The sequence below is a fragment of the Heptranchias perlo genome, chromosome 18, assembly GCF_035084215.1.
Source record: "Heptranchias perlo isolate sHepPer1 chromosome 18, sHepPer1.hap1, whole genome shotgun sequence".
Classification (NCBI taxonomy): domain Eukaryota; kingdom Metazoa; phylum Chordata; class Chondrichthyes; order Hexanchiformes; family Hexanchidae; genus Heptranchias; species Heptranchias perlo.
Window position 1 is genome coordinate 43,640,344 of NC_090342.1, and position 12,606 is coordinate 43,652,949.

General features: G+C 39.6%; 1 protein-coding gene across 3 annotated transcripts in view; it reads right to left on the bottom strand.

The window, feature by feature from the left end:
* The window catches only part of LOC137334820 (actin nucleation-promoting factor WASL-like), a 78,913-nt gene that overhangs the window by 23,422 nt on the left and 42,885 nt on the right, over nt 1–12,606 (bottom strand). For all 3 annotated transcript variants that reach the window (XM_067999820.1, XM_067999821.1, XM_067999822.1), the window contains exons 6-8: nt 5,915–6,080; nt 3,980–4,022; nt 2,871–3,024 (exon numbers count right to left, since the gene is read on the bottom strand). In XM_067999820.1, the coding sequence (XP_067855921.1) occupies nt 2,871–3,024; nt 3,980–4,022; nt 5,915–6,080 (363 nt within the window). The remainder of the gene's footprint in view (nt 1–2,870; nt 3,025–3,979; nt 4,023–5,914; nt 6,081–12,606) is intronic.

A 12,606-nucleotide genomic window follows, 5' to 3' on the forward strand; every position in this document is an offset into this window, starting at 1 on the left:
TTGGGAAATTAAAAGATATGATGGTAGATAAGCAATGGTGAACATTTAAAGAAATATTTCATAATTCTCAATATATATACATTCCCTTGAGGAATAAAAACTCCACTGGCAAAGTGATTCAACCATGGCTAACTAGAGAAGTTAAGGATATTACTAGATTAAAAGAAGATGCTTACAATGTTGCCAAAAAGAGTAGTAAGCCTGAGGAGTGGGAGGGTTTTAGAAATCAGCAAAGGATGACCAAGAAATTGATAAAGAGGGAGAAAATTACATTTAAGAGTAAACCAGCAAGAAATATAAAAACAGATTGTAAGAGCTTCTACAAGTAGGTAAAAAGGAAGAGATTGGTGAAAGTAAATGTGGGTCCCTGAGAGGCAGAGACAGGAGAAATTATAATGGCAAATAAACAAATATTTTGTATCTGTCTTCACAGTAGTAGAAGCAGCAAAAAACATACTGGAAATAGTGGGGAACTATAATGAGAGTGAGGAACTTAAAGTAATTAATATTAGTAAAGAAAAAGTACTGGAGAAATTAATGGGACGAAAATCCGACAAATCCCCTGATGGGCTACTTCCTAGGATTTTAAAAGAGGTGGCTACAGAAATAGTGGATACATTGGTTTTGATCTTCCAGAATTCCCTAGATTCTAGAACGGTCCCCATGGATTGGAAGGTAGCAATTGTAACCCTGCTATTCAAGAAAGGAGGGAGAGAAAAAATAGGGAGCTAGAAGCCAGTTACCTGATATCAGTAGTAGGGAAAAGGTTAGAAAATATGTCCTTAATAATAGATTCTAAGTGTCCTGTTACTCATAATATGATTATACAACACCAAGTTATAGTCCAGCAATTTTATTTTAAATTCACAAGCTTTCGGAGGCTTCCTCCTTCGTCAGGTGAACGATCGTTCACCTGACGCTTGTGAAAGCTTGTGAATTTAAAATAAAATTGCTGGACTATAACTTGGTGTTGTATAATTGTTTACAATTGTCAACCCCAGTCCATCACCGGCATCTCCACATCATAATATGATTAGGCAGAGTCAACACTGCTTTATGAAAGGGAAATCATGTTTGACAAATCTATTAGAGTTTTTTTTGAGGGTGTAACTAGCAGGGTAGATAAAGTGGAACCAGTGGATGTAGTATATCTGGATTTTCATAAGGCATTCGATAAGGTGCCACACAAAAAGGTTGTTACACAAGATAAGGGCTCATGGGATTGGGGGTAATATATTAGCATGGATTAAGGATTGGTTAACGGTCTGAAGACAGTAGGAATAAATGGGCCATTTTCGTGTTGGCAGGTTGTAACCAGTGGGGTGCCACAAGGATCAGTGCTTGGGCCTCAGCTGTTTACAATCTATATCAATGACTTAGATGAGAGGACCAAGTGTAACGTATCCAAGTTTGCTGACGATACAAAGCTAGGTGGGAAAGTAAGCTGTGAGGAGATGCAAAGAGGCTACAAAGGGACAGACAGGTTGAGTGAGTGGACGAGAAGGTGGCAAACGGAGTATAACGTGGGGAAATGTGAAATTATTCATTTTGGTAGGAAGAATAGAAAAGCAGAATATTTTTTAAAAGGTGATAGACTGAGAAATGTTGATATTCAGAGGGATGTGTGTGTCCTTGCACACAAATCACAGAAAGTTAACATGCAGGTACAGCAAGTAATTAGGAAGGCAAATGGTATGTTGGCCTTTTTTGCAAGGGGGTTGGAGTACAAGAGTAAGGAGGTCTTGCTGCAATTATATAGGGCTCTGGCGAGATCAGACCTGGAGTACTGTTTTGATCTCCTTAGAAAGACTTATCTTAGAGGGGGTGCATTGAAAATTCACTAGATTAATTCCTGGGATGAGAGGGTTGCTCTATGAGGAGAGATTAAGTAGAATGGGTCTATATTCTTGGAGTTTAGAAGAATGAGAGGTGATCTCATTGAAACATAAGACTGTGAGAGGGCTTGACAGGGTAGATTATGAGAGGCTCTTTCCCCTTCCTGGAGAGTCTAGAACTAGGGGTCATAGTCTCAAGGTAAGAGGTTAGCCATTTAGGACCGAGATGAGGAAAAGATTTTTTCACTCCGTTGTGAATCTTTGGAATTCTCTACCCAGAGGGCTGTGGATGCTCAGTCATTGAGTATATTCAAGACTGAGATCGATAGGTTTTTGAACACTAAGGGACTCAAGGGATATGGGGAAAGGGCAGGAAAGTGGAGTTGAGGTAGAAGATCAGCCATGATCTTATTGAATGGCGGAGCACATTTGAGGGGGCCGTCCAGCCTACTCCTGTTCCTATTTATGTTTTTAAATTTACTTAATAGTTTAAGACTAAAATGAGATCTGATGTGATGCTTTCTTGCTTTCAAAAGCAAGAGAAGAATCTTGGAGGCATAAGACATTTTCCAGAAGCTAAATCAATTACTAGCAAGGTTGCTCAGTTTGTTACCTAGAACACATTACTGATAGATTACATAGACACCAAAGCTAGTGAAGGCAATCTCCAAGGTGAGAGAGTTTGGAGAACCAAAATACAGAGTCAAAAAAATCTAGAGCAACAGTAGAAAAAAAAACATCCGAAATGTAACATTAAGAGTGAGATGAAGTGCAACAAAATCAACATGTCACACCCAGGTCAGAAAAGAATCAAGAGAGCGGCTAGGATGGAACTTGAAGCTGAACATTTTTACCAAGAAATATAAAGATCACAGTATGGTAGAAAATCTAGTGCAAGGATTTCACTACAAAACGTGAAATTTCAGTTCAAAGAACATTGATAAACCACTGTTCTGGTTTCAATATTGGCACACATTGAAATTTGTCAACAAACTTTGGTTCTGAAAATACAGTTGAATATGGTAGTTAACTTACCCTGTCTACGCAATTCATTTTTCACAGCTTCAACTCCTCCCTTTTTCTCTATAAAATCATATATAATTTTTGATGTTTCTTTGTCCTTCAGCTGGGACTCCGAAATACCACACATGTCAAACAGATGTTTTAATTCAGGATCCAGATTATTCAGCTGCAAATAAAATCAGCATGGATATTTAGGCATCAATGATGCTCGATTCAACAGAAATACAGATTATAAATTAAAATGAGTTCCACTGCATTTCACCATACGTGGCCCCTATTCTCATCCTGTGCCACCGTTGAGGTTGCATTCACCAAGTACACAACAATGCTAGATTGGGTTACTTTATATAGTAGGCACATCCACTACAGGACCTATCCAAGAATCAAACCCCAAATTTTTGATGGATATTCATTTGTAAGTATAACCTTTTTCACCACTCTAATTGTCTTAGTTTACTGCTTTGCGACATCAGAGAAGTTTTTGTCCAGTCACAACTTTACATTTGGACACGAAATCAACATAGACGTTGGGGACAAGAACAGGGATGTCTCCCGAGTACTTGTAGCCAATGCAAATAATGTACTTAAGCAACTTGTTACAAAGTACAAATTCGAACAATGGGTACATAAGGTTTCATCTTGCAAGTATCAATTCCTTCATTTTCTGTAAAAATAAAAAAAATCACAGGAAGCGACACCTAGGTCATTTATAAGCTGTTTAATTCAATTCAAAAACTTGAGCACATGGAAGAATCGCTGCTGTCTCAACTCTGCAGTGAGCCTGCAACCAATATCAAAATATCAATATCAAAACCTCAGCAAAAAGGCCAACAGGCATCGTTTTGCATGACACATTAGGGGTGATTCTACAATCCCAACAGGGAGCCACACATCCAGGTCACGAGATAGGACTGATTTTCCACCTCGCTTTCCCCATGAGCACAGAATCATGGAGTCATAGGGATGAAGTCCAGGAACAGCATGCCTTTGAGCACACTTTCAAACAGGGCACAATGCAAACATGCCTATGCGAGTTCATGATAATAACCCTTCGTTATCTAGATATGTGAAGATTTGCAAATTTGTTAAAAAAGTCACTCAAAATAGACCATTTTACTTACATCAAAACCTGTGTTTGGGTCCCAGCCAACATGTCCTATATGCCTGTAATTAGAGCAGATACAAATCATATACAAATTTACAATACAAGAAAATGAGATGTAATTTAAAAGAGGTCTTTTTAAAGCAACACTGACACCAGGAAATAGATAAACACAAGTCAGGAGACAACTACTAATGTGAATTCAAGCAAACTTTTTAAAAGGATAATTTCTTCTCTCCAATTTTCCCCCTATTTTCCTCCTCTCTAAAGGTAGTGACTCAGGTCAGTACAATTCCACAGATAATGGTGGCTCTTCAGTGCCTTCCCCAAGTGGCTATCCTTCACATGCAAGTCCAACAGTCATGTTGGTGGGCAACTGAACTGGAGGCAGAGTTAAAAACCAACCTTGCCTTCATGTGGCATCCTCACATGCACCCTAGCACCAACAGCAAGCTGGGTGGCAGCCACAAGTGGGAACCTTGGTCGACTTTTTCCCCTTCCTTAGCTCAACTGTAGAGGCAATTTGGTTGGTATTGATTCGGTAAAAATAAATGATTTTTTTTTAAATTGTAAAAACATTCTTTCATGTTGCTTTCAATCACAGCAGTCAGACTTCATTAGTATAAATTCATGACCAACAATTTTTTTTTTCAAAAATTCAACATATTGAAGTTTCAACTTTGACTTTAGTGGTACCAATGCTTGTGTTTCTTTAAAAAACAGATGATTTATAAGAATCATGAACTTTAATTTTACCTTATTCAAATGGTTAAAGAAAATAGTAACAAATTCTTCATTAATACATTTCTCATCCTCACAAACAACTAAAAATTATGGAAGTAAAGCCATGCAATAATTATTTTGACAATGAATAATTGTCACTACAGCCAATAGCTCCATTCGTTAAATGGGTTACACAAAGGGTTAATTTCCAATGTGAGTTCCATCATAGGCTATTAGGTAACCTTAGTCATGGAATAAATTTCCATCAGCTACCACATGCTTTCAATATACATACTAAATGTATAATGATGCAAAATTTTATAGTCCCAAAGTGGTCCTCAGCCATTATATGGACAAACAGTAGTCAGAATTGTATATACAACCTGACAATCATAAACCACATATATGGAACAATGGGTTTTCTTTACACCATTTGCTACTTCATCATACAGTTCATTTCAACTCCCTTTTTTAAAAAAAAAATAAAATTACATCTAAATAAGTTTAGGATACAGATGACGTGTAATGATGGATATCGGACACCAGTGAAGCAAGTGGAGGTATACACAAAAATAGTAGATGGTAAGAACCACAACTGAAGTTCATTACCATGTATACGCCACAGCTTATTTTGTGTGCTGGAACAGTTAGAGAATGCTGCATTTGCAGAGCACAGAGATCAACAATAATTTTTATTTGAAACAATTTATATTGTGAATAATTGTTTAAGGGTTAGTTCCTACATGCATTTACTTACATTTGCTCCTGACAATTGTTTGGAGTAAAAATTTAGACACGGTATTCGCTTTAGCTTTGAAAAGGATATCCATCTACAAGAATGCAGTTACAACTTGCAGGTTTTTCTGCCATTATGCCTGCTGACTAGAAGATTTTAAATTTCTGAACTGCAACTTTACCCATTGTTCTTTATCTGCTATGAGATGCTCACATGTATTTAAATTTACTAAAAGTGGTGCTGAAAACATTTTGCAAATAGAAAATCTGAGGCAAGAAAGGAAAAGCTTACAAAACAAACTGCTTACAGCATTAATCAGCCGAGCAGAGTTCTTTGCTGGCTTGGAGGTGCACGTCAGAAATCTTGAGCCAGCATAACAATTATAGTTTACGCTGTATAGCCATCCTTCTACACAGAATCATTAAAAAAAAAATTGTTGAGGCCTACATGCAGAAACGATTTTTAAGGAAGTACTGAACGATCAAGAACGCTTACTGGAAGTTACTTGGTGTGCCAATGTCCGCCTTAGTCAATTTTTTCTTTTTACTTTTTACTTTCTTCTTATCTTTGGGATATCCAACGTTGTTAACTTGTGCATTATATCGAACATTGGTAATTTCTGGATTCTTAATGTCAACTGTAGCCATAGGAAGAGCTGGTCCTAAGAAGGAAAAAAAACATGAAATTAATCAGTAACTTGCTGGTTTCCCACCTTCATACTTCCTTCTTCAGCTAACGATGGATGGCAGAAAAAGGGGGCAAGGATGATCTGGAACACAGACTTTTTCAACCCTTCCACCCATAGTGACTTGGCTGCACAGTGTATGTGAACCTGCTGATGATTGTGGTTGTGGAGGGAAATAGGAGTGAGAGAGATAAGGAGTAGAAATTGGAAGACAATGACATTTAATAGCTTGGCGGAGAGTCAAGAAACTCATGTCATTTTGAATATTTATCCTCTAAGATAAGGCAGCCTTGACAGCAAGGTAGTTTATATTTGGGTCTACCAAAGATTAAAGAATAATCTGTTACAATTTCCAGTATTTGAGGTTACTGCAGAAAACAGCTTTAAGATAAAAAGCTTCAGCCTTTGTAAAACTTTCAGTTCCTCCAGAACAACCTAGCTAAATACTGAAATTACATCTAAAGTCTAAAAATAACAAAATATAACCTCTGTATAACAGTATTAAAAACTCATTGTACGAGAGTCACCATACTAAGTGATACAAAAAAATATAATTTGCTCTTTGAACAATCGGTATATTAAGTTTTGGGGAGGGTAGAAAAAAATGGTCTGGAGCTTTTTAGTTCATATATAGTGAATACAGAAGTAGAAAAACAAAAAAAAAATTGTATTTCAATTATAATTTAATACATTCAGCAACTGCACCAAAGTGACCAAATTATTCAAAATTGAAAGTGGGTTGTAAAAAGCAAATCTCCACATAAATTGGGTCTTAAAGCAACATTGAAAGATCACCTGAAAGGGGACTTGCAGATGTAGTAGAACACCATGAACATTTTGTGTTATATGCTTGATTAGTGGATGCCTTGTAGGAACTAAATCAAATTTAGGAATGAAGACCTTTATGTAACAGTTATCAAATTTCTATAACTACACTGTCAACCAGAATGATCAAGTTCTGACACAGTAATTGACTAAATTGTGACTGCAGATTGCTTCTGCAAGGTAGTGGGATCCAATCTTTGCTCATTAACAGTGACTTTGTGGAGAGCCAAATAGGCCACTAGGTTATCTATTCCAGCTAAATGCTGGACCGAGTATAATCTGACAAGCCAAACACCAGCACAACAGCTACATTGCATCGCAAAGGGAAAGAGAATAATCCACCCCCCCCCCCCCACCCCACTTGTTGAAGTTGCAGGCAATTATACTGCTAGTCAATGCACATACTGGCTTCTTCTGTTTCTTTATTCTGTGGGGTGGGGGTTCCTGATATATGCTCCGCTGGGGAGGGGGTTTTAAGGAATGCAACCCATATCTCCTGTTTTACACCTAGCTGAGCTTCAAACACTTCATCCTTGTTGCCTCCACGACTGCCTGTTTACATTTATTACAGCTTCATCCATTTCTGCTGTCATCTCATCTCCAGTGCAACTTAAACCCATATCCACTATTGTCACCTCCATGTTCAAACACTTGACACATTCCTCGCTAGCTTCCAGAGTTCAACCCTGAACAGGCCAAAGCATTTTATAAGCTTCATCTTATCCTACACAAGTTCTTTTCACCATCATCCTGTTCTCACCCATTTCCAATGGTTCCCTTTTCCTTCAATGCATCAAAGTCAAAATCTTTGTCCTTGTATGTGGCCCTCCATGCCTTGACCATCCCTATCTCTGCTCTGTCCTCCAGCCCTGTATATTATTAAGAGCCCTCCACTCATTGATTAGGTTCCTTTGCATTTCCCATTTATGATGGCACAGCCTTCAGCCATCCTGGCCCCATGCTTTTGAATGTTCTCCGTAAACCGCTCCATCTTGCTACCCATCTCAACTCCTTCACAAACCTCTTTAAAACTTACCTTGGCCCATACCATCAGTCATCTCACCCAATTCTCCTCCCATCCCTACCCACTGTCCAGTTTTACCTCTGAAGCTCATTGGGGTTGTTTTATTTAAATGCAAATTACTATTGGAATAAAAGTTAACAAGTTGTTCAGTGCAAAATTAACTTTCATTGTAGAAAAATGTTATACAAGAATAGATTCCCTGCCAACCCAATGCACATGACAATTTTTCTGTGCATATTAAAACAAATGTAAGGGGAAAATGGTGAAGGACCGACTTCCACGATACTTACGTCCCTCGAACATTAAAGTTTCACAGTATGATTGACTACTTGGCAAGCTTCAATATTGGTGAAAAGACAAGCTACGAGTATACAAATTACACTAATGGTGATAAATATAAAGAAAGCATACCTTTTAGTTTAGATCTGTTCTTCTGCGCATATGGGATACAAGTAGCAGTATTGTAATTCACTATCATCCATATTTACTCAAGCAACTTCCCCCCCCCCCCTCCAATCATTAGCCAAGGACTTTTTCAGCAGATACTTAAAGCGCAAAACAAGAGGAGGGCAGTAGCACAAAGTTCATCCTAGGTTATAACTTGGCACGAGAGAGGTGTGAAACACTTACTGGTACCAAAAACAAAATCCTCTGAAGCTGTAGCAGAAAATGCTGCAGAACATTTTGCCACTCAATTTCTAAACCAGACACTAAATCTTCGAGATTTGGTCAATGGACTCAGGGGTGCCACTGAAGTACAAGGCTCACATGACTTTATAAAGATCCTTTCACTATGAATAATTCTGCATCAGATTATTGTTCTGCTCCAAAATGAGTTTCTCTGGTCAATGTAATCACCGACTTATTCTATCAGAGCACTCGACTAAGTAGTTGGCTTGTACCATTTAGAAAACAGTAAATCCTAGGAAATTACAAATCAGTACATTTTACATAATCGTTAATGCCCAACTTAATCTTTCCTTATCCTACTATTCTGCTTATTTTTTTAAAATCTCTTGAAATTGCATGGTTGCTAAATTACATTAGATTTTGACATGTACAGGTAGATTTCCTGAGTCGGTGAAGTGCTTCGCCCTCTACTAGTGCACATCAGAAAATTGCAGACAACACATGATTTTGATATGCCAAGACTGACATTTCAGTGCAGTTCTGAAGGAGTGCTGCATTTTTGGAGATTGTTATACCACGGCTCTGCATGCCTGTTAAAAGATCCCATGGCACTAATTGAAGGGCAGGGAGTTTTCCCAGCGACCTGGCCAACATTCCTTCCTCAATCACCACCACCAAAAAACAGATTAACTGGTCATTCATTCATTTCTGTTTTGTGGGATCTTGCTGTGTGAAAATTGCCTGCCACATTTTCCTACATAAAAACCATAACCACACTTCAAATTGTGTTGGTATAAGATCATTAAGGTCACTGGAGATTTAAATTCTTGTTCGGAAATTTTTCGGACCTACTTTTACATAAACAATTTATTGTAACAAGAAAACAAAGACCTAAGAATTACCAGCAGCAAAATTTCTGCGTTTCCAATCAATTCAGCATCTGCTCCTTTATGCTACACTGATATTTGTATCACTAACTATATTCTCAATGACATTTCAATCAAAGCATGTACCATGCACACTTTTGAAACGCAATTTATTAAACTGTGGCATCTCAAACTATAGTATGGGTTTAATAGATGTAATACTTAACAAATAAATTCTGCAGCACTGCTAGCAAGGAGCCTTGCCCGCCAGTCATACGCAAAGAAACTGCTGCTGATGATTTCCTGATATGCATGGTTAGTGGCATTCACGTGCAAAGCTCAAAATGCTCCTCCACAACCACTTTCAATATTTGGCCAATTAGCAATTCAAATATTGTTCTTTGCTGCACCCTGTTTGACGATCCATCCTCCATAAATAAACACAAAAAAAATGGGGAGCTATATACTTATTCTTGCAGATTTGAAGTTTTTTTAAAGCCCTGAATTAGATTACAATAAAGCTATTTTCTAATATGCACTGTTCTCTCTATTTCACTGTAGGCAGTAATTTACAAGGCTTATTTGTGATTTTGCTGCTAACGGATTATTTCAATAGTGAAACAGGAAGTAGTATGTTTTGGATCCCCTCTATTATTTCCCCAGATGCTAATTTTAGAAAGATTTGGTTGCAGTTCATAAACGTATGCTGAAGGCATGATTACACAATTTTTTTGTATCCTGATCATTCCCCTGGTATGGTCAGCATTTTCGCTCCCACAGGAGAGGTACAGACTTGAGCGTATCTGGCGTACAGCTGGTTTAGCCATCCAGATCTGTCTGGATCACATCAAACACTATCAGGCCTCACTGTCTTCTGCCAAAACCATCTACTACTCCAGGATCAACCTGGAGAGCAAAGATAAACCCAGCTTCTTTTCTTCACTACCAGCAGTTTCCTTAAACCCCTCTACCCACACTTCCAACAAGTGCTCATAGACTTCTTTGTTACTAAGATTTGAGATTATCCGTTCATCTTCCTCTCCCTTTCCCCATTCTAACCAAGCCAAGCCTCCCCCTGTTCTAGCCCATAACTCAAAGTTCTTTCCTATCTCCCCTCATACCCTCTCTGAGCTCATAGTGTCCCCGAGGCCCACCTCCTGCTCCCTTGATTCCATACCCACTAATCTACTGACCACTTACTTCCCTTTGATAACGTTGGATAGCCATGTGGTGAAGGATCAAATACTACAGCCTGGCATGTAGTTGCTTCCAACCACACATATGCGCACGCACATCTCCTATAAAAAGGATACGAGTATCCCCAGTTGATACCCACCACCTGAATACAATTAACACTAATTGACATAAATCATACAATTAACACCCTTCTTGGTTCCCATGCTGGGCGACATGGAGAGGGAACCATTTACAATAGGTACTGTCCCCTTCCCTTTCAAACCACCATCACCTTCCCCTCCCAAAACTCCACCATCGATCCCTCAGTCATGGCAAACTATTGCCCCGATCGCCTTTTCCTCTCCAGGTCCCTAAAAGTGTTGTTGCCTTCCAAATCAGTGCCCATCTTTCCTGCAACTTCCTGTTTGAATCACTCCAATCAGGAGCCGGCCCCTGCCACAGTGCCTGAAGCAGCCCTAACCATAGTCACAAATTATATCCTCTGTGACTGACCATGGTACATTACTCCCCCTCAACCTCTCTGTAGCCTTTGATACAGTCAACCACACCATCCTTCTCCCATGCCTCTTCTCTGTTGTTCAGGACTACCTTCGCTCCATTCCACTCTTACCTATCCAACTGTAGCCAGAATCTCTGCAGCAATGGCTACTCTTCCCTTCCCCACATCATTTTCTCTGGCATTCTCCAAGGATCTATCTTTAGTCCCCTTCATTTCCTCATCTACATAGTCTGCAGATACAGGGTCAGCTTCCACATCTATGCTGAGGATGCCCAGCTCGACCTCTGCACTACGTCTCTCGACCCCTTCGCTGCCTCTGTGTTGTCAGACTGCTTGTCAGACATGGTCTTGGATGAAACGCTATTTCCTTCAGCTAAATACTGGAAAGACTGAAGCTATAATAAAATTTTTGGCCCCCATCACAAACTCCGTACGCTTGCTAATTCCATCCCCTCCTTGCTGCTGTCTCAGGCCGAACCAGATCGTTTGTCACCTTAGTGTCCTTCCAACACCGAGCTGAGTTTCCGATCCCATATCCTCTCTAGTTCAAAGACTGCCTACTTCCACCTCTGCCCTTGCCTCAGCCCATCTGCAGTTGACACCATCATACATTCCTTTGTCACCTCTAGACTCAACTGTTACAATGTTTTCCTGGCTGGCCTTCCTTCCTCCATGCTCCATAAACTCCAATTCAACCAAAAACACTCACTCAACCTACAACTACAACACCTCCCCCCACCCCCCCACTAACCAACCACATAGCTCTTTTTGGCTTGGGATTCATATTTAAAATTTTGTGAAGCACCTTAGGATGTTTTTACTATATTAAAGGCGCTATATAAATGCAAGTTGTTGTTATATTTAGTTTGGGATGTCTAGCAAGCCTCTATGAAAACCAGAACTGTATTATCCAGTTGACCAAAAGGGGTCAAGAGTAATAGATTTAACTTCAACATTCTAAATTATCCTTGAGTACTTTGCAATTTATTGCCAAACAGCTTAGAGCTTCCGAAATGTCTTCCTTTTTCCTCAGCCGAGGATTCCCTTCCACTATGGTTGACGGGGCCCTCGACTGTGTCCGTCACATTTCCTGCGCTTCCGTCCTCACCCCTTCTCCTCCATCCCAGAACCATGAAAGGGTCCCTCTTGTCCTCACCTTCCACCTTACCAGGCTCCCAATTCAACAGATCATCCTATGCCATCTTCAGCACGATGCCACCACCAAACACATCTTTACCTCCCCTCCCCTATCAGCATTTCGAAGGGACCATTCCGTTCCCTCCATGACACCCTGGTCCACTCTTCCATCGCCTCCAACTCCTGCTCCATTCCCCTGGCAACACAAGAGATGCAACACCTGTCCTTTCAACTCCTCCCTTCCCAATGTCCAGGGCCCCAAACACTCCTTCCGGGCGAAAGTGATTTACTTGTACTTCTTCCAACTTAGTACACCGTATTTGT